The 23,689-nt window shown below is 39.8% G+C and overlaps 1 protein-coding gene across 1 annotated transcript; it reads right to left on the minus strand.

The window, feature by feature from the left end:
• Window positions 1–331: 331 nt before the first annotated feature.
• Window positions 332–22,112, minus strand: LOC119742612 (ADP-ribosylation factor-like). Its single transcript, XM_038218735.1, has 4 exons — window positions 21,105–22,112; window positions 16,354–16,530; window positions 2,936–3,073; window positions 332–1,351 (listed from the first exon to the last, which is right to left on the minus strand). The coding sequence occupies exons 1-4, from the start codon at window positions 21,232–21,234 to the stop codon at window positions 1,140–1,142; spliced, it is 657 nt and encodes a 218-aa protein (XP_038074663.1). The 5' UTR covers window positions 21,235–22,112; the 3' UTR covers window positions 332–1,139.
• Window positions 22,113–23,689: the final 1,577 nt, after the last annotated feature.

The following is a 23,689-nucleotide window of genomic DNA, read 5'->3' on the forward strand; positions in this document are numbered from 1 at the left end:
CATCTGGAATTACCCGAAATAAAATACCTAATCATTTGAGAACAGATAGCGTCCTCAAATAAAAGACATGAATGGTATCAAATACCCTATGAAATTCTTCTTCCTACAATGGTATCGCCGTATCGGTTGGAAGAAAACTAACATTCATAAAACCTCAAAGACAGTTTACCCATTCCTATTGGTCGAGAGTCCGTCACGGTTGATACGGTTGATACAGACCGGCTGGCTGGTCTTTAACACTTTTCTAGTGTCAAATGAAATTTGGACTCCGGTGAAATCCGGTGCCTTTTGCCGTTTCATTGGTTGAACGTTCACAATCCTCACGTAGGCATGCGCAATACTATTGAGTCAGTGTATCATAGTCCAAAATTCACACTACACCGGTACAGCTGCGTTCTGTGCCACTCGCGCAGTACGTGCGACGCGCACACCAATCTCCATACAAGGTAAGGAGTTGTAGAGGGACATACCATGATATAGAAAGAGGGCTGTTATTCAAAACTTGTGGTGTCCACTGAGCTGAAACTCTAACAGGTTATAGTTTTTAAAGTTATGCACCCTACTTAAGATTTTGAGCAATTTTGTTGCTTCAAACGAAAAACAAAAATACATAGAAAGCAAATGATCCTGTGTACCTTTAACGACAAAGATAAAAGACTGGCTCTTTTGAACACTGTGGATATAAATAATTCCTTTACATGATACAAATGGAGCGGACGAAACCAATACAATAATTTACACTTCAAGATGTGACGAACACACAACGTATCTTTCACACAGCTGGACTGCGTCCAATCAGCATCGAGCTTTCAACATATACGTCCCCTTCATTATTTACATTTCAGTCGTAAATGTCCAGTCATTTCATTGGACGGCACAGTGCATCTCAAAACACCTTGGTCGCAACCCACATGGCCAATCAGCATCCAACCAGCATGGGGGTGTCATTTTAGTCCATCGTTCCGCCAATCGCACTAAACTGTAATATAATTGGCTGATTGTATCAATATAAACACGAAGCAGTGCAATCGTGGTATGCATCTTTCATACTCGCACTAAAAACAATTAGCACCAATACTGAAGAGCACTTTTTAAAACAGAGTCATTTTATTTTGGCGCCAATAAAATATTTCGTTTGATCAGACCTCCGTGGCGTCCCCAGATTTTGAGCTTGCAATGTCCGCTTTGCTGGAGTCCTTGTGGAATTGCTTGACCATTCGGGCCATGATTTTGAAGGCTTCTTGCAGTCCATCCCCGGTGCTGGCTTGTGTCTCAATCACCTGCCAAGGATGGTTCTCCGACAATGTCTGTAGATCCATCACCTCGGACACACGGGCCGCACTGTACGCACCTAGGAGGATGAGTCATCGAGAAATGATTATCAGAACACCTGCTGGGTAATAACAGCGAGAGCGTCTGGGCTTTCGCACGAGCACACAGCATGAAATTAATGTACAACTCACTGCACATACATTGTCAATGTTCATTTCGGTCCACTCAATACACCACTTAAATTTTTGATTTAGAAAATGAAAACCATGCACTTTCATATGATATGGAACGACTGGCTAACGACCATGGCACCATTTCAAAAAAGAAGGACGATTTCTCTCGAAATGGAGCGGGTATTAATTCTGAGATTAAACTTGATAAATTTAACTGCTTTTGGATAGTTTGATATGAATTTGGATATATAAAGTGAACGCCTTGTTCGTTTAAATACTGAGTTTTTACTTGCTATTACAAACTGTGAGCTGAATGGACAGTTATCCAACATATTTCAACAGGGACGCTTGTGGTATTGCTTCAGTGATATAAAAAATGGAACTGCTCCTTTCGAAATATATAAATTCAAATTATTGTTCATCACGTGAACTGGGTTTTCAATTTCATTTTAATCCATGTTGCACGAATATCAAAACTCGAAGAACAGTTATTTATAAAAATGCGGTATATAGTGGCAGTCACAACATGGTGACACATTTTCTATATGTAATGCTCCGCGCATGGTCAATCAAGGAATCTAGAATTAGAATTGAAAACGAGGCTCTCAGTGCTACGCCATTGTACGACACTGAGGACCTCGGTTTCAGTGCCAACTTAAAATTCGTCAATTCGTCAACGAGAAAATCTCGCTTCTCCAGTAACATAAAAGATAACACTCCATGTTTAACAACTGACCTTGCTAAACAGCAATCGATAAAAAGCGATTTAAAAATGGAAATGTAAGCTGGCAAGTCGGTTTCATTAATTGCATACCGACTTCAAACAAGAATATTTTACCCCATACTGCTATTTTGATGTCCATCCCACTTATAGTTATACCGGTAATCGTGTACTTTAGGACTAATGCACCTCTTGTGATTTACAACGTTCCGTTCATTAATCAAAGCACTGCCCAAGGGCGGATCGGGGGGGGGGGGGGGGGGGAGCAAAGGGGGCCATGCCCCCCTCCCCCCCCCAAAAAAAAAGAATCTATTTTTTTTGGGGGGGGTTGACTTCGCAATAAAGGCAGGCGATGAGTACACCACCATCTTTTCCTCACAAACCCATTGGTAAAAGTAGTCAGAAATTGCCTCAGATCGCACCACAGAGCATCTAGAATCCAAAAAAAATTTGGCCCCAAGCCGTAATTTTTTGGGACTCACTACCAGATTTTTTTTTGGCCCCCCCCCCCAAAAAATTGTGTTCTGGATCCGGCCTTGGCCCCGCCCTCTTTATCTTTCCACAATGTAGCTGATATTCAACATGGTATCTCAGCCATGTTAGCGAACTATTTAAAAGATGATTCCAAACACATAAAGTGACTTATCCTGCTTGTATGATAGCCAAATGTTTAGGTATTAAGTCCCAAAACATAATCTTTTCGTTCTATACCACTGACAAGATATACAGTTTCTGTGCACTGTTGTACTAAACTAATTTTCTACCCTACCTGGCAAGTCTTGTTTATTGGCTAACACGAGAACCGGGATTCCCTTTGTCATGTGGGGGTTGGAGACTACTCGGAAGAGCTCATCCCGGGCCTCCCACAGACGCCCTCTATCGGCACTGTCCACAACAAATATGAGTCCTGAAAAAATGGAAAAGTGCAAGAGAAACATTCAAAAGAAACATTCTCTACATTTGCCGTCTGATCTAGGCACACACTTTGTACTTAATTGAAGTACAATTGTACAAATAGTTTAAGAAAAATGATGTTGCAGATAAAATATAACAGGACTTCAAAGTCAGTAAGCTAAGTTAAGGGTACTCTGCGTAATGTATCGAACGGGGAATACAAATTCCGTCCTTAAAAAGGTATTGTACATCCCTTGCACAACGAAAAAAAAATCATCAAATGTTCATGCCGACTCCAAATGCAACAAAACCTTGATCAAAACACCGGAAATGTTACCAAGGTCATTATATGTTCAAAGGTACAAAAATTAAAGTTTATATTCAAGCGACTAACGTCGGATCTTTATACAAATCTTCATGAAGTATTGATGGGTAGTTGACATATATATTTTTTAATACAGCTGGTCAGACGGAGTCACTCCATACGATATTTCGTCAAATTGTTTCTATATGCCATTTTCACATACCAAAGCCTGATTGGTGTGTGGATCATGAAAAAGTCCCATGCCGAGTTTATCACTAACAAATTCTAGCAATGTCTGTGAAATATTATTCATCAATCATCAGAAAGTATCTGTGATGTCTCTTGATATGACACACTTTGGGGATCACGATGATGCAATACTATATCATAGCGATTGTGGAATTTCAGCGACTGTTAAACCAGGCTTCACAAAAGTACAAACTGCATGCCTAAAAATATAAACTACACTGGAAGGTGAATGGGCCTGGACTGAGGCCTATTCAAGAGACTACAATGCAAGAAATTCCATACCGAATGAATGAAAGGTACACAAAAGGTATCACGAATTAAGCTACGCTGGGAATATTTTCACGTCTTTATTCAGTGGGGAAATGCAAAAACCTACAGGCTTGTGTGATTGTGCGTACACAATTCCCTATCAGAGGGGCAACAGGGCGAGTCAAAACGAAAGTAACCGGGATTAATGGTTTTTTCACCACACAAAGCAATTAAATTTGATACACCAATGATGCACTATTACACGAGCATGTTCTTCCAATAATCTGGGGGGAAATTACTGAAATTGATCCTTGCTATCCGAGTTTATACGTGTTTTAATAAAAGAACCCATTTTTACAGTTATCCATGGAATGATAAATGATTTGAAGCTATTCAGCCGAGTTAGAACCAGATATTGCACATTCAAATGAGTTTTAATTAGAGTCAAAACTGAAACATATTTTTACTGTCAGATGGAATAAGTCAAGTCTTCTTTTTTTACGAGAACTGTGATTTTTTTCTGTTTTCCTTTGCTAGTTTTCGATCATTGTACATGTATTGAAAGGGTATTCATCAATTCGGTAAATGATCAGTGGTGGACAGCTGAATTGTGTGTTTTTTAATATAGAAATAACTTGTGAACAGAAACTGCAAATTACGTGACATTTCCGCATATACTAGTCAATACCATGTACCTTATTCATATATTATTTTTATTAAATGGAACGAGCCACATTTTTTTTTCTAACTTCGTCACTTTCTTTTTGACTCAACCTCTATTTGTATTTTATTGAGAATTCCTCGTTCGTTGCCACTTTCATTTCAAATTCCTTCACAATCTCGCAAGGTCAGCCTGAAAGGAGGTGGCATGCAAACATTACCCATTTGTAGATTTGAAATATTAACGGCTTGATAATTTTTCCAAGCTTTGGAATGAAATCAAACCACGCAAAAAGAAAGCAAAAACACTCGCCAATCACAACTTTATAATTCATATTAATGTTATAACAAATGAAAACGTGCATAAAGAAAGCAATACTACTTAAATAGTAAACACAACTTTTAAATTAATAGTAATGTATATTACAAGGAAATACAATCACACAATATGTTTATAAACATCTAATAAGTCAACCTTTTGATGTAGATGGCAAATCCAAAATTCAAGCCATTCAATCGCTTTGTGGCTTTTGATTAACTTTGACCAAATTGCAATCTGGTTTCCTTTGAATTGGTTTGTTTGTTTGTTCAGAATCAATGCGCAATGAGGAAGTATAGATTTCCAGACAGGACTAAGCTATAAAAAAAAAACATGCCACACGGAATAAATCTAAAACGAAACAACATGCATACAAGCCAGCTTACTCTCGACATTCTATTGGCATGATTCTGTCATTGTTTACGTTGTCAGGGTTTCGTTTCTCTCGAACTTTGTACAGTGTACTTTTTCTCTCGCAATACGAGTAGCAGGCTCGCGATGCTCCCTGCGCTATACAGAACTGGTTGCAACTTGTCCCAATGAAGCATTACTTCCTCGAAACGTGTGCACAAGCAAAATAAAGAGTGATGATGGAGAGAGAACATTTTCGGCTTTTCCAAACTCGACCTGTGTAGTGTGTATGAAGTCCAAAAACGTAGCCGTGACTTGTTTTGCGTTCCGTGGGTGCAGTCCTACATGTTTCCCAGTCCCTAGGGTTAGGGTTGGGACCGGGGAACATAGACTGGGAACATAGGTACGCACCCGTCCCTATGTTCCCCGGTCCCTAACCCTAACCCTATAACCCTTTGTTGTAAGACTGGGGAACATAGGGACTCAACATCGGGACTGGGGAACAGGGACTAGGGAACATCGGGTGGACCCCACCCCCACCCCCACCCCCACCCCCGAATGTTCGTGTCTTGCAGCGAAGAAAAAAATCAATGGGACAACCTACACAGTAATGAAGAAACCACTGGACAAACCAGAAAAAAACCACAAGAATGATTTACAATACCAGAAATAGCACTGCTTCACGTGAACTTTCCCCATCTCCCTGAAGCAAAAAGCATTATGGATGCATTCAAGATGTGACAGCTGCTAATGTATTTCCGTCCAGAGCAAAAGAAAACCCGACTATAGCGGTGATAGGGCATATACATTTCAATAAGGGTATTATTTTTGGTCCGGAAATGCCCAGAAGTGAAAGTCATTTCAGATTATTAAATGCACTTCTCATCTGCACTGTGGGTTACTGTGAAATGTAGATCGGGTTAAACTTAAAGGAAAGCTCGCGGTACGGAAAAGGTAAAGAGTTGTGTCAATCCATAAAGACTTTTACATCCAACTTATGTTTTAGCTATATGTAAATGTGTTTTACTGGGCAATGAGAGGGAAACGGGTACATGTTTTATATTCAAAGAGGTTATTCGCAATGTTGATTTTTAAATGTGATTTTATTTAGAAAGAACAGAGGTTATTATACTTTTGGTTACATCGCTGAGTTCCGACACCCCTATGTTCTGACACCACTATGTTCCGACAATGCAACCTATGTTCCGACATCCCTATGATCCGTACCCCTCCAACCATCCTTCCTCCATGCTCCAACATCCCTATATGTTCTGACACTCTTATGTTCCGAATACTCAACCTACCGACACCCCTATATTCCGACTACTCAACCTATATGTTCCGACACCCCTATGTTCCGACTGCACATACCCCTATCCTTATCCCTAACCCTAAACCTAACCCTAAACCTAACCCTAAACCTAACCCTCACCGATAGTAATACAATTTTGTGTGCAGGTTGTCGGAACACAGGGGTGTCGGAACATAGAGCAGTCACCAATACTTTTGGATCGCAGTCGCAGTTCGCAATCATTAAACTTTCCGGGGAAAAAAGAGTCTTTTATATTTTGAGCGTCTCCAACCCTCTGAAAAAGGCGGGGTTTGTGGGTTTTTTTATGGAGGGGGTGATTTTGCCTCTCTATGTATAGTGCGTAAACTATTATGTCTAATAACTAATTGTAGGGCCGCAAACAACTACATGTTTAGAAATTAATTATTCTACAACTACGCGTGGTTATTTGCATGAATAACATGTGCAATTAAAACATTTTTTTCGAGGGTCCCAAAAATAACACTGACAGTACATTTTAAAATCCATGATAGCCATAGAAAAAGGCACCACGTACATGTACACGTTGATTGAACTTCTCCCTTTAATTTGCCACGTTGAGACATGAGCTGCAGATGACGAGTGCGAATGATCAAGTGATATTCCTCGCTAAAGCATTTTGGGGAGTTTACCGCACCTTGGCAAGCATGTCGTGGGAAGGCAGGCGCACCCTACTCCCATGAGACGTAAGGACTGTTTCGGTAAGTCCAAGGGTCGGTTTGCAAGATTAACCTTTGTTGGAGTCAACAGAACCTTTCATGAAAAAGTCCATGGTTAAATACACCAGGTGTTTTGTGCATTTGGATCCTTTACAAGCCCGGGTCACGAATGGCAATTATACTTCCAGTTTCAGTTGGATTGAAATCGCAATAGCAATAAAAAATGCTATCGTCTATATCTCCCACGGGTCCAGGAAATCAGTGCACACGCATTATGCACTGGACTGCGGTACAAAACAAAACTCTGTTAGTCATGAAATGAAGTTAATAAAGAAAACACGACAAGGAAACCTATAGCAGGGCTGGTCCCAGAACACACACAATTCTATATTCAGTCGATTCAGAATGGCTAACAAGTTCGCAGAGAATTTTGGTGGTAGCTTGATGGAAATAAAAGATCCACTTTCGCCGTACACATTGACTTATGCCTACACATGTATCATGTCAGTGGGGGACTTAAGCAAGTCTATTTCACAAGATGCAGTCAGTCAGTGAGATACACTCAACCAAAAAAGAAAGTCCCCCCTTAATACTTTGTTGTCTTACTCAAAAACTACTCGGCACATCTTTCTCAAATTACGACTGATCACTACAGAAGTTCCTTAGCAATCCGGCCATACTCTTTGTTTGGCCCAAAACAGTGATAAGCTCTACCAAATTATGCAGTTTATGACAAATGGAACCGAGAAAAAAGTTGCACTTTTGTATACGTGCGAGGTGAGTGTGAACCACAAATTGCACGTATACAAAAGTGCAACTGTTTTCGGTATCATTTGTCATAACTTGCATAAATTCGTACACATTATCACTGTTTTGGGCAAAATAAAGAGTATGGCTGGATTGCTATGGAATTTCTGTACTGATTAGTCGCTATTTGAGCGAGATGGGCTCAGTAGTTTTTGAGTTAGACAAAAACGTATTGGAAGGGGGGAACTTTCTTTTTTGGTCGAGTGTAGGTGGCTAGTCTAATTCACAAGTGGCAGTTAATCAGTCAGAGAGTGACAGACAGACAGACAGACAGAGAGACATCTAACCAGTCTATTCACAAGTGACAATCATGAGAGACTTCAGCAGCTTCTTGTTCACAAGTGACAGTCAAATGGAAAAGTAAGGCAGCACTTTAAACATGGAGGTATGACTAACGAGAATGAAAGTTTGAATATGCGTTCGCAGCAACAACTACTTCATCAGATGCAATGAAGAAGGGCATCATCATACATGGTTTAGGGGTACATGTGCAGTAAAAACAGAGGATGGTGATCAATCAATTATCAATAGTAAAGTGTGAAAAAAGCCACGATCCCCATTAAGGCCTATAGTTGAATACAGTCTAGTTTATGAATAATCTTTTGTTCTGCGGTGACAGTCAGTCAGTCAGAGGGTATAGGTACACAGAGAATTATAGGCTGGCCCCTCTGGAAGCGCCACAATAAAATGCAGGATAAGGCCGATGTTTTGCTTATCAAAATAGGTTACCAGCCCAATTTTATATTGTGAGGTTTATGATTGTGTCAAGTTGTGACTGGTTCTTATCAGCTGATATTTGCTCAAGCCACTTGATTTACACAATAATATGACATGCTGTGCTACTTGATGGAACTGGCCTTGCATGCTGGGCCTAATTTCTTGTAGCTGCCAAGCAGAAATTACTGCTAATTGAAATGTGCTAATCACAAACCAGCTGAGAGAGAACCATAAGCAGTTTACAGGGTGAGTCACAAAGAAAGTGACCTGGATTAATTATTTGTCCCCTTACAAAGCAAATTAAATTTGATGCACCCGTGAAGCATGTATTGAACGAGCATGTTCTTCCACTCATGTGAAAAAAAGAATTAGGCCTACTTGAATTGATTCGTGCTATCAGCACGTCCATGGTACCCATGCTGTCCATGGTATGCTAAATGCTTTGAAGCTTTTCAGCCAAATGAGAACCAGAAATTACACAGGCATTCGAATATATATGATATTTTAATAATTAGAGTCAAGATTGAAACATCATTTTACTGTCAGTTTTTGTGTCTTGTAATAGTATAATATAAGGCCTATGAGGACCAAATCAAGTCTGTTACTGGAATGATAGTATAGTGCTTTTTGTCTGCTTTCCTTTGCAAGTTTTCATTCATGGAGGTAGGAAAACCTCATTGTTTTTCAAGGGTATTCGTCACATCGGTGAATGATCGGTTGTGGACAGCTGAATTTTGTGGTATTTCCATTAATGTTAAAAATAACTTGTGAATAGAGTATAATATATGCAAATAAAGTGAAATGTTCACAGTTACTAGTCAATAACATGTACCTTATTCCTATGTTATTTTTGGAGGGAGCCACTCATTTAAAAATGAAAACCTGTACATGTTTATGCAGTGACATGACACTTTGACTAAAAGCCTGTTATTTTAACTTCCGTGCTTATAACAATATTCGGAGTTCCATGAACTGGTCTATACATCAGCTACAGTGACGTAGGCGGCCTGTCCTGGCCTTGTTGATGACTATTGAGCAACCAAAACAATGAAAGTTCTGGAATGTGGTTTTAAGTATATTTGCATATGAGAATGGAAAAAAAAACCATGAAAATACACATCCAACTATACGATCGAGATGGTAGATTGTAGGGCCAAAAGGAAAAGACAAACAAATCCGGAAAAGTTGACTGTTGATAATATCGAAGCAGCGCCAACAATAGACGTTGGCCTTGGTCGTATAATATTCTCACGGTTTTGGGTCTGTCACTAGACCACTATAGGTTTGCAAATAAAAGCGCCATTGGAGGTAATGGGATTTCGACAGCTGCGGGAATGTACATGTATGGAAACTTCCTAATCCTGTAGACTTATACGTATACACATAAACTGATTGAAAAGGTTCAATTATAACACACACAAAACTTGGTCCGTGGGTTCTTTTTGAAGCTCATTTTTAAAATGCAGGAATAAGACCACCCGCCAAGCCTCACGTTTTGATTTATGTGAAGCATATTTATTTGCGTCACTGACAAAGAAGCAACTTTTAAGCGATGAAACATATCACTCTTTTAAAAAGTCAGATTTGTCTATGAATATTGAAACTTGCACTAGAGTTGTCTAGTGCCCGTTTTCCCAGACGAAATTGTTTTTTAGTACCAAGAAACGGCAGAGTGTTATTTTCAAAACACAAGGTTTCAGACGATTTGACCTTGGTGATATGTATGTGGCCTCTTTTTGAGTAGTAAAATAGGGGTGTAAGTGGCGCCACCAACGTCAAAATAGTCCACCCCAAAAAAAGAAAACCCATTTTTTTTTCTGCGGCCAAATTTTGGGCAACATTTTTTCAGGAAATTTAAACTTCTAAAAAAAATTTAAACAAAAAAATGGTGCGCCCCCCCCCCCACAAGCCAAATCCTGGGCGCGCCACTGCTTTGCTTTCCTCATATATCATTGTACCATTTTCAACTGGCCCCCAAAAGATTCCTCTTTTAAAAAATTAAAAATCTCAAACAGAAAACTAAATACCAACATCGCCAGTCAAATGTCACAGTATGTGAATTATCATTTGGGGTTGAAACCTATAAAATCAATCTTCGTTTCAAGATTCAAATGCACACCATGGTGAAAGGATGCAATTTTGCTTCATAAGTAAGCAGACAATACCATATAACAATCTTATTATAAGCTTTCAGTGAGTACAATGCTTGCATTTCGTATTTCTTCAGTTTTTGTCAAATTTGAGACAAATTACTTTAGATAATTACGGAAATGCGTTGTCATAAACCGCCCTGAATTTCCAAACTTCAAAACATGGTGAAAATGTATCGGCTTCAGGGTCTTTTAAACTCCAATCGAAAGATGCATGCCACTCTCTCTACTTTTAGTTGTCCTTTTTTGTTTGTTTGATTCAACAGATATTTTTTCCATATTTCCTCACTCCAAATGGCTTTAGGAGCCTTGCATGGGGTCATCGTACGCGGCGCAAAATGCATCTGACCTCGTTGCTTATCAATATGCACTATTCGAGGTCGTACTACTGTCAGTGGATCGTTATGGCCTGATAAGAGATGACAGCGCTATAAGTATTATCATTATGGTTTTGCTTTAAATCGACTTTAACATCGACAAAATTTTTACGAAATACCTTACTAGGATGTTGGTAAATGACAGTCTAAAGCATCCTGTAAAATTATGGCACCTGGTGTTAAGTCATTTTCAAGAAAATGGTATTTTTGTATACATTTCCAACGGTGGTCTGCCGGAAAAACTATTTTTCAACTACTGCTCCAAATTTACCCTTTTAGTATTTCATAGCAAATATTGTTACACTGACAGCTTTTAAGTTTTGTGTTCATGGATGCTGGAAAAACCAAGAAAATATGTTGTTCTTGTAGTATGGTTCCTCACTTCCTTGACCCTACTTCAGATGAAACGGAGCAATTTATCGACGTCGGGTCCGGGAACCAGACTACATGTATCGCTTGAACTCGTTCCCGGATGTGTAACTGATTGTAAACAAAATTTGGACTAACTAAATTTGGTAAATTGGGGGGGGGGGGGGGCAGCATTTGAAAAAGTCAGTTCAAGTCAGTATCCTCAGCGGAAAGTGATACAAATATTCCACTTTTCTTGAAAATGACAGCACACCAGGTGCCATGAATTCACAGGATGCTTGAGACTATTCACTTACAGTCAAGTAAGGTATTTCATAATAAGTTTGTAGTTTTTGCTTTTGATCATTCCCAAACTGCGACACGTGCTGAAAAAAAAATACCAAGAGTGTGATTTCTTTGCCGGGAAGACCTCCAAGTGACCGGAGGATAAGGTCACATGAGGACAATGTCCCTAACATTTCTAGCGTCTAGCCCGATCACCATTAATGTAATAGATCACCCACCTAAGCTTACCACAGGCTATAGCAAAACAGTCGGCGCTGCGATACTGTACGTATCCCCCCTCCCAACAAAAAAAAAACACTCATTAAAATTATAGCTATGTAACGGCTTCGTAAAGAATGAATTTTCCTCTAAACGAGGCGACATGAAACTATTCCTCATCAGAAGTTTATTCTGAATAAAATTACACCAAACTCTTCAGTATAATTTATTTATACATACATGTACATGTACTTTCTTTTGTGAAACCACTAGTAAGTATGACAGTTAGTTCCTCTTTCTGCTCTACTGACCATACGTTACACTTACTTTTGGTTTGCGTAATTGGTTTGATACATCGGGTTTTTTTCCTTAAAAAAACAACGGTTGTGGCTTTTCCTAAATAACCACGGTATCTGAGTCATACAAAATGAATGCGCCGTCTCAAAGCAAGTTTGGGATCATCTACTTCTCCAGTTTGATGCTCCATACAAAAATGCCATTCGCTGCGGTCTAAAACATATTATATGCGTTTGGCGATGTACTGTAAATCCGCTCAGAACACTCCGAGCATAAAGTAATCAGCTTAGATCCTAGTTCGATTCATGGCTCATTTTCCCCAGCATCCGTAGCTTAAAGGGAATATACATCATTTGCTTTTGCTGTAATTTTCAGAAATGGATGGAATTGGGGGGTTGGAAATATATAGCAAATATAGTTACACTGACTTTTTTGAGGTTTTGGGTTCGAAAATGCTATAAAAACCAAGAAAAACAATGATTTTCCTGTAGTCTGGTACCCTGACTCCATATAAGAAGAAACAGAGCAGTTTACATACATTGGGGAATTGTAAGGTCAGGGAACCAGTCTAGCTGGCTTGTACCCGTTCATAGGTGTGTAATCGATTGCAAACAAGTGCGATGGTCAATTGGGGCCAGTATTTGAAAAAAAGCCAGTTTTTTCCAACGCTGGTCGGCCGACCAGCGTTGGAAATTGATACAAAAATACCACTTTTCTTGAAAATGACAGTATACCAGGTGCCATGATTTTACAGGATGCTTTACACTGTCATTCACTAACAGTCCAGCAAGGTATTTCAAAATGATTTGGTAGTTTTATTTTTTGATGTTTGCAAATGTTGTATTTTCCCTTTAAAGCATTATGGTCATATTATATACGGCCACAAAATAGTCGATCGTTGTACTGCTGGGGAATTTGGAGATTTACTTCGCCGATAACCCGTAATCCTGCCATTGTGATTAAAGATATCGTTTCACTAGTCCCGTTTCATTTCCTCAAACTCTTCCCTGTTATATTGTCAGCTACTCAGCTTGTGCATTCCACGCCATTTCGTATGATGAGATTGAAAGAACGGCTAACGAATGATTAATAAAAGGGTGTCCGACTCGAACTTCCCGATACAAAATGCCACTACATGTATTTGTAATGAAAAAAAACCCCAACTTTTTGCTAAATAACAACATCATTTATCATTGAGACACAGGCAGGTTTATATTTTCAACTGTAGAGTAGAGACACGGGCAGGTATATATTTTGAACTGTAGTGTAGAGACACGAGTGGGTATATTTTGAACTGTAGTGTAGAGACACGGGTGGGTATATTTTGAACTGTAGTGTATAGAGACACGGGTGGGTACATGTATATATTATTTTCAACTGTAGTGTATAGAGACACGGGCAGGTATATAATTTTGAACTGTAGTGTAGAGACACGAGTGGGTATATTTTGAACTGTAGTGTAGAGACACGGGTGGGTATATATTATTTTCAACTGTAGTGTATAGAGACACGGGCAGGTATATATATTATTTTCAACTGTAGTGTACAAGGGCAGGTATATAATTATTTTCAACTGTAGAGACTCGGGCAAGTATATATTTTCAACTATAGAGTCTGTTCGCACGATGCACTGCAAGTGAAGTGATCCTCTCAAAATCGGTCGGACAAAAACTCGAATTAAAAATGCCTGTGATTTTTTTTCACGCGCATTGGTAGTCGGATGCCATCTGTTAACGCTTGGTATGCCAGGCAGTCACAGATATCGGTTTTCAAAATACTTGACAGGCGAACTTTTGTCCATCATCATACAAAAAGGCGACCTTTTGTAGAAAGCTCACGGTTAACCACTGAAATTCTCATCATTGGCACAAGGATAATTGAGACTTACATGTGCACGATAATAATATTGCATTTTTTTGTTACATTCTTTGCTCCTTTGATAGTATATTCGTAAAAAATGCATGACACTAATGATGATGAGTGTTGTATTTTTGTGGCTGGGGTTCGTACCATATAGTCTTCAGAATGCTTTAAGGAACGCATATTAACAAGTCAGTTAAGATTATTATAGGCAATGAACAATGACCTAATACTTTAAGGGTGACATTCATGATTCATCCTCGCGTTCACTTTGAGTAACTTACTTTTATCAGTTGAAGGAAAGGGCACAAGATATAAGCTTTACAGGGAAAACCACAACGGGATCATGTAATTCATCGCACCCGGTGATGTGTTGTCTGCAGTCAAACCACACGTCATCCGCATGAACGATCCCATATGGGCACATCAAGATTCATCATAACAAGAAAACCACACTAACCCTAGCATCCTCAACTTATGCAAATTATGAAGTTGAAGAACCAATATCAGTCCCGTTATGACTATATCAATATATCAGCCCCCCAAAAAGAATACATGCGGGAAATGCAACCGCTATTACATCCATGGCTGAGTCACGATGACATGCCCGAACTCACGATAAACCATACTTCCTGCATCTTGTCAAAATTGATGCACTTAAGACGGAGGGTGTGTGACATGATAAGTGAGCCTTTCGGCGTAAACTGGGTTAAAAGATTACCGACACGCGCACGAGTTATATGGGTGGAGTTCGGTAACAGGCATCTTAGAAAAATTGAAGTCGCGGAAGGACAGACGAAAAGATGCAACATTAGACTGATGATCGCCTCTTATCCCATTAAATGCTGAGGTCAATGAAGATTCCGGTCTTTGAAGCTGGCGCATTCCCTCAATTCTTCCTTTCGTACATGTATATCTCACATTTTTACATTATACACAGACCTAAAAGAATAAATATTCAACCAGAGCTCTGATGGCTTATCATTCTTGATTTTCAGAATGCTGGAATGATAATACTCAGGTATTGGGTTCTGATAGACCATATTACACGTGACTTCATGCCGTATTCAGTACAGGCAACACCGGGCAGCCCAAACATTTAAACATGTTTTGCATGTTATTTGGCCAACGGTCACCCTAACCATCCTCAATTCACTATAGATTCTGCACAATTCAAATGAACCATTACTGGTTACGGTAGATTACATGTCAACACTTCTATAAACCCCTCATATTTCGAGATGTATATTTTACTGCAGAGAACAGTTTGCTGAAAGTTGGCATCACGTGATCACAACATCCAATTTTATAAACTAATGTGCCATCATGGTCTATTGGCTAAAGCTAGTGCACTGTAGTGCACTTGAGCTGCCGAAGTATCAGCAAACCAAACAAAGGTCAACTTTAAGCACCAGCGATTGGACAGAGATTTTGTACAAAATGGCCCATCACTTGGTGATTCCTTTTCCCGTACCTACTTACGAGACTTGGTTTTACGGTTGCGCGTATGAACAATCCCATTTGACAATATAGCAAGGACTCTTGGCCTATTATGTCCGGTCTAAACATCCTGTTGCAATTACATTTCTTTCTTACCACAATAATATATTTATTTTGCCTTGCGGATGACTCGGTCCATTGAATGCCCAGTCTGTCTTCACAAAGCTATTAAATTTGGACGAGTTTCAGTGTCAAATGCCCCCAGTTGCATGCGAACTACTTAACTAAGTATTTATATTTTTTCGCATTTTACATTTCCTCGAGTTTATTTGTGGTAATTTCAGCACTGATACTACTTGCGGCGAGGCAGAAAGAAGTAAGAACTCAAAGACAAGTTACTCATGGCTGCATCGAGCTCGGCTCTGTCAGCGGCTGGAACATGTTTTAACTATTTCAAACTGCCTTTTAATACAAAAAGGTGGCTGATAAAAATATTACTCATCATCAGAGTGATCAGACTAACTATACTGGAATCAGATCTGGCAAGAATAAATGCTCCGTTTCTTCGTATCGTTTTATATAGCCAAAATGCTATGTTGTCCACCTATTACTCAGCATTGCATCCCCCACCACCTTTCACCCAAGAGGAGAATAAATGTATTTAATACCCACCGTGTGTCTCACAGAAGTAATGTTGCCATAGTGCCCGCACCTTCTGCTGACCGCCTACATCCCACACGCACAGGGTCACATTAGGTACGGGAGTGACCGTCTCCACGTTGAAGCCGATGGTGGGGATGGTAGTAACGGCCTCTCCAAGCTTGACGCGGTACAAGATGGTCGTCTTGCCTGTGGGGTTTGCATGACATGACAGAACGAGTTAGAAACGGTCTGCGTGTCATCCATGTTTTCAATTACATTAATAGCTTATCAGTTTGAAAATGGGTTACAGCACAGTTATATGAAATCATAGTCGATAGATTGGTCGACTGATATTGTAGATTAATTATAGAGAGCGGTCGGTTAGTTGGTCGGCAGGTCGGTTGGTTAATGTCACATTATTATTTTTTTTTAAAAACAGTGATCAAATTTAACTGAGAAGAAAGTAGGAAGTAAAAATTGAACAAGAGGCAATTACGAATACCTTTAGAAAATGCAACGAGAAGTTACCAAGGACTGAAATAATACCGAGTCTCATGTCGGGTATTCCTCATTTTTCTTCGATGTCTGGGAACGCCGCTTTAGCGAACAACATTGTGCAAGACATTTGGCATCCCAAGAAAATTGTGGTTATATGATCATTTTTTTTGTTCTGATTCAATCCATGCATGCTCGTCTTGTTTGAGCACGGAAAGAGATCATGGATAAAGAGGCCTCATGAGAACCATGATAATCAGATCTTTCTTGCTTCAAGGATTCCGAAGACTCTTTTAGGCCTATAGATAAACTATTTGCATTTAGGTGCCATCTCTAGGGCTTTTTATGGGGGGGGGTGTTACTATATTTCAGTTGCATATACTATACTATATTTCAGTTATACTCATGCATGTATGGAACATAAACAGGCTTCTCAAAAATGTCTGCAATGTATAGGATCTTTATATCACAGAGCACCAAATAGTCACAGATTTGACTTTATGACATTCCATCCAGCCCACACTTCACTAAAACACTATAGGCATCTATTTTGAGCCACCGACTGTCATTTTTCACCATATTCAACGCGCCTTCAAGTTCCATTGCGGGGACTTGTTTACGTTTGAGGAACAACCACGTCACAGTGGGTATGCACATTAGGCGCATTTCAGGCAAATCTGGCATACTTTGCGGTGATTTACATGCGCGGGATAACTTGCGGGGAATTCCTGGCGCAACCGTTGTTCACTGAATTACGACTTGAAAAAGAGGCAATCACGCGAATATCAAATCCCAAATTTCAAAATTTACGACCAGCCACTGAAATGTTTACCAAATCAACATTCTGTTCCAGGGATAACCGCTGTAACCCTATCGTATTTTCATTGAAAACTTCGGGACACAAATTCCGAAAATTAGATTCAATGAAATAATCACGACCGAACACCTTCATCCTGAAATCGTTGGCATCGGGGAATTTAAACAGGTCCCAAATTGTTCTGATCATAATACTCTGAGCGACAAAGTAGAGAAAAATAATTTCCAACATGTCTTCATAACCCAATTTGCTCCAATTTCCATTTCCATTACAATTTACATGCATCAACGCGAATCATTCCATGATTAATGAATGAAGAGGCCTTGAGTTGACACGATGCTAACTATGCGAACACGGTCGGGTCTTCTGGTTATTCAACTATTTCCTGTTTGTTGTTTTTAACTCGTATGTTTTGGTCATCAAAGCTACAAGTTTTCTGCATGCCATCGATATGATAAGTGCCAACAAGCACTAGCTAGCCTTGAAGAAGGTGGGATGAATTAAATGAAAGTTACAATAGGCCTCAATCGAAATTTTAAAAGGCAGACTGGTCACTGGTGTATTTGAATCATCGTTCGTTCTGCTCTACCACTCCTGCTGGTCGCACCCAGACACATCCAGCTTACAGGATCTCTATGAATACACATACTAGGTATGATATTGAGAATGGAGATACAGTTCACTGCCATCACCATCAATAAAAGCGAGGGATGAGTCATTGGCAGCTACCGGGGTAGGCTTCCCTCGGGCCAACTCGGATCGTCTGCGCTTCTTCTAATCTACACGGAGACCTGTATTGGAGAGGTGGACTCAAGTACTCCAGTGGATGGTCCATAGTCCCCTCGTGACAGTTATGCCAATTATATTCAGACTCTGTAATTTATTCGACTTGATGGATACGTTGGGTTCCCCTGAAAAAAATCTAACATGTTAAGAATCGGTCGACAAGGACATGAGCGTTGGCATGAATATGATGATGATATTATTGCTACAGCTCTTTGTTAAAAACAAAACAGGTAAAACCTTTCTCGTGCAATAATAATGAACAGATTATGTCTTTGTGTTAAAGGGAAAATACAACATTTGCAAACATCAAAAAATAAAACTACCAAATCATTTTGAAATACCTTGCTGGACTGTTAGTGAATGACAGTGTAAAGCATCCTGTAAAATCATGGCACCTGGTATACTGTCATTTTCAAGAAAAGTGGTATTTTTGTATCAATTTCCAACGCTGGTCGGCCGACCAGCGTTGGAAAAAAACTGGCTTTTTTTTTCAAATACTGGCCCCAATTGACCATCGCACTTGTTTGCAATCGATTACACACCTATGAACGGGTACAAGCCAGCTAGACTGGTTCCCTGACCTTACAATTCCCCAATGTATGTAAACTGCTCTGTTTCTTCTTATATAGAGTCAGGGAACCAGACTAGAGAAATATGATTGTTATTCTTGGTTTTTATAGCATTTTCGAACCCAAAACCTCAAAAAAGTCAGTGTAACTATATTTGCTATATATTTCCAACCCCCCAATTCCATCCATTTCTGAAAATTACAGCAAAAGCAAATGATGTATATTCCCTTTAATCTACGGTAGGATGAAACTATCAATCGTGATGCATGCACATTCGTTCATTGAAAAAATATATAGATTATGCCGTAGGCCTACATGCGCAAATTTAATTTTAACACATTTCTATAATTTCGGGTTTTTCTTTGTTAAGGGATGTAATATCTTTGGTCTCTTAATCCTCACCATATTTTAAATTGTTTTTAAAATACAACACACTGAACAGACCACCCATGCTGCATTCTTATAATGTCAAAAACAATTGGGACCGTCTTTGAGTCTATTAAAAGGACACAATAACAAAAGGAGAGGCTGCTGTTTGAAGAACAGGACAGACCGTGGCGACATTCTTCAAAATACCTCTTCAGCCTTCCAATCCAAAAAAAACCCCTATGGCTTCTTCTTCCCAAATGTCATCAGGTGCTCACCAAACCACCTAGTCATATCCGCTTTAATGACCTCGTTCACGTCAAGAGAGCTCGGTCCCTCTGTCTAAAACAATGACCTTTGACCCGAAATCATAGTCATAGCTATAACTTAAAGGCGTCTGCTCCGCCAAAGAATATCAGTGCTGGATTATGCCACAACAATAAAATTGAAACTGATCAAGCGTTCATTCGAGCCATGCTGTCAAAACCAATACAAACCAGCTCAGTGAATTGAACAAAAGCCTTTAGGGGGATCATGGGGGTAATATTGTGAAGTTGAACCCGAAGTATTAGCAAACTTCAATAATAAATGCCGCAAATAGATCCGCGTAAATACTAAATAGGCTAAGTATGTGCACGAACCGAGTCAACCAACCCGCGGTGGACATTGCAAGAATACACTTTTGACAAGTGGAATACAACACGACACAATACAAGCAGTGCTCCTTTTGAACAGCTGAAACTCTTTTGCCTGTTATCGGTATACACATGTGAGTTAAAGTGCAAGTGCAAGAAGGAAATATAAATGGCGTATTATTTTCCCCGAGTGTTAACGCATCGATATCATGGCCTTGCGCCCGTGAAACAATTCACTACAACCTCAAAGTTAATTCTGAGAATGACAGTGGGAAGTGAATGGTAAAATAATTAATAAATTTTGAGTACGTGCAAGAAAAGGATGGTCAATGGGAACTGCAAATTCAGTTCATAACAGGGCCTTCCTTGTCAACACGTGAGGAAATGTCACAATATCCGACGATTAATTTACAATGTGTTGTCGAGTCTGACATTTCCAATGTGAAAAACAGTGTTCGGAAATCCTTGATTTGACGACTGTGCAGCTATGCTAGATCAGACTTACGGGTGCCAAACAATACCGGCGCTTTCTTTCAAAGAATCCGTATATCAATTGATTGTTTTGCAAAAAGAAAAAAGGAAAAGTAATACAATAAAACATTATGAAATCTCCACTTACCAAGATTGAAAAATATGAACATTAAAAATTAAATAATAATAATAATAATTAATCAATTCACTATACTTACAATTTCTGTTTAATTATTGGAAGGTATAAGGTGAAACTGTACATCCTTAGCATGCTTAATGATAAACAAATAAAACGGAAGTTTTTCTACTCATGGCATGCAGGTGTTATTTTAAGACGATAGTGTACCAAGCCAACAGTTATGTACATTGCTTTTGAACAGTTGAAATGGCATTCGGAAGAACGTGACGCCACCCGTATCTGGATAAAATAATTAAATGAAGTAATCAACAGGCCTATGAAATAAAAAATGAACTAGCCTGATACCAACCAGGCAGCAACATCACATTTTGTCCGACATAACTCAAGGCCATCCGAGATTTATTACACACATTCCTAAGCCAGCTGTCATGTGAACTCAAGACACCCTGAGTCAGGCATCTCGACATTAAGGAGGAGGAATTTTCTTTTTTCTGTTTACTTACCGGCAGCATCAAGGCCCAGAATGAGGATGCGCGATTCCCTGTCCCCGCTCATAGAGAAACGGCAATCCACATGCAAGAAGTCCGTTAGTTTGCCCATGACATGGCCCATCTTAGTCGACTTGGCCCCCATGATGTTCTGTCAGTGCTACTAACTTACTTGGTATACTAATTGAGACAGATGGCCGGGGGAAGATGAGTCTCCCAAGAAAAAAAAAAGAAAGTCTCTTCCTCGTGAGCTCTTCGGCCAACTGCTCATCCGATTTGGAGCTTATTTAGGCGCACACAAACAGAAAGGGAATCACGATCTATGTGTTTTAGTGTTCGTATCGTACATCTTGCTGTACAATGGCACAAGCTGACGTCCTCAGTTTGGGAGCGACTTCAAAAATCTCTCGGGAAAAACGCTTGTTATTCGAGTAGAAATCAATGCATTTGAGGTTACGGGCGTGAACAGCTGATCCCCCAATATACGACCGCAGTGCATACAACTCAATAGACGCGCTAGGCACCGTGCTACTTCCGCGTGTAACTCGGTAGATTCAATGTTGCTCACTCGACGTTTTGAAATGGGCAAGGCTACTGATCCCAGTTCTTGATGATAAAATCACAACACTTGCCCGTTTTCTTCCATTTTATGGCAGATCGTTGAAACTGCTCCGGAAAAATGAGTAGGGTTCGCCTCCTGGAAATGCCGTGCACGACGTTTCGTAATATCCCAAAACCAGCGCACACACGTCACCTTCCTATCCGTTGCGCGTACGTGTTGTGAATGGGCCCTGCACACGCATGGCATCCGTGATGATTTTGTGCGAGTTCAGGTTTTCTGGCTAATGGATTTATAGCGTGCAGCTCGTGTTGCTAGAAGAAGTATACGCTAACGTACTATATGTACGTACGTGACAATTTTGTTTACCATATGCCGACACACCATCTACACGTTGTAAGTATCTTGTTAAAAGTTGAACTTGGCTAGGCAATTCGTCACCAACTGTTTGATGACTGGGCTACGTAATTCATGAATGTTGCAAAATAGCATGGGTTAGGGGTCACTGCGGATGATTCATGTAAACAAGACTTATCAACAAAATGATGTTTCCAGTAATTGATACGACTGATTCAACAAAAAAGAGAATACGCCTTGTTTTTACAATTACACGTCAGTGGGGTTCATTGTGATTTACATTACTCTTTTCAGGCGAAGCACAACAGATGTTTATTATTTGAAGGAAGTATTTGTTATTAAGTCATTCACTTCTGCAAATCAATGTCATCCCGTCAACAGGGAAATAAAAGCAAATTTATCATTTATAGACGTTGGCGACGCTACCCGGAAGGTCGAGTATACGGATGGTCCAAACAGTAATCAACAAGCAGTGTGGATACTACGTGGAAAAAAAACAGCAAAACTAGCATACATCGTTTACTTCCCCACTAGAAAACAATTACGAGTATTATGAAATAATACCATGGGGCTGTGCTTTGTCACTGTTTTCGGCAGAGCACCAGGTTGTACTGTGGGGGGGGGGGGGGGGGGGGGGATCCGCTGACACTTTTTCGATTGAATTCCCTCCCTTCAAATGGCAGAACACCATGGGCTATTGTAAATCATATATCTGGAATTGGAATAGAATATGCCTGGTGGTGGGAAAATGGAAAACATGCAGCAAATCGTTTAAGATAATAAAAACCTTTTCCGGGGCCATGGTTTTATTTTTTAATGCAATCCTTTAAAATGCACCTTCTCGTTTTGCCATTTTCAAGTTGCCAGAATTTTAGATATTTCTGTCGTATATTTTCTTTTCTTAGGTGATTCGTCGTGTCAGAACAATAAGCAAACTTTTCTCACAAATATTTTCAATAAGCACATTTTTAGGTTCACAACTTGAACAGAAAACCCCTATACTAAACTGCGTCTTCCTGAAATGACATCACAGCAAGAGCGCCCTCAGTTGTCCGAAAAGGTGCGGAAATAATGTGGGGGTATGGCCTAGTGGATAGGATTTGTGACTCATGATCAGAGGGTCAGGGGTTCGAATCCAGCCATATGTTGTGTCCTTTGGGCTAGCCACTTCATCCCCACTTGCCCAAGGACACCCAGGAGTATAAATGGGTACCGGTGTAGCGTGAATATCCGACTCCATTGTATTGCGCATGTGTAAGTATGACTATTAAGAGAGTGACTGGTCACGTGCCAGGGATTAACCAATAATAGGGGAAAAGTTCAATGTTCACAGGAGTCGGATTTTCATGACACCGGCATTAGCTGGGGAGTAACCTGCGATGGACTAGCAAAAATGGGCACCGGCATTAGCTGGGGAGTAACCTGCAATGGACTAGAATCCCATCCAGGGGGGATGGTCATATTTTTCAGTTGTTTCATGCTTCTGAAACCGAAGATAAACGCCGGCCTGATGGGCCATACTGGCTCATGACATATTGCACCTTTTTCTGACAAAAAAAATTAACCAGAAAGGGATGTTAAAATATTTTTCATAAACAAGTAAGCGTAGAAAGTTGCACAAATATGTTCCCAAGACAAATTATTTCATGAACCCTTTAGCAATTGGGAAATAAATTAATGTTGA

The sequence above is a fragment of the Patiria miniata genome, unplaced genomic scaffold, assembly GCF_015706575.1.
Source record: "Patiria miniata isolate m_02_andy unplaced genomic scaffold, ASM1570657v1 HiC_scaffold_11, whole genome shotgun sequence".
Lineage (NCBI taxonomy): Eukaryota > Metazoa > Echinodermata > Asteroidea > Valvatida > Asterinidae > Patiria > Patiria miniata.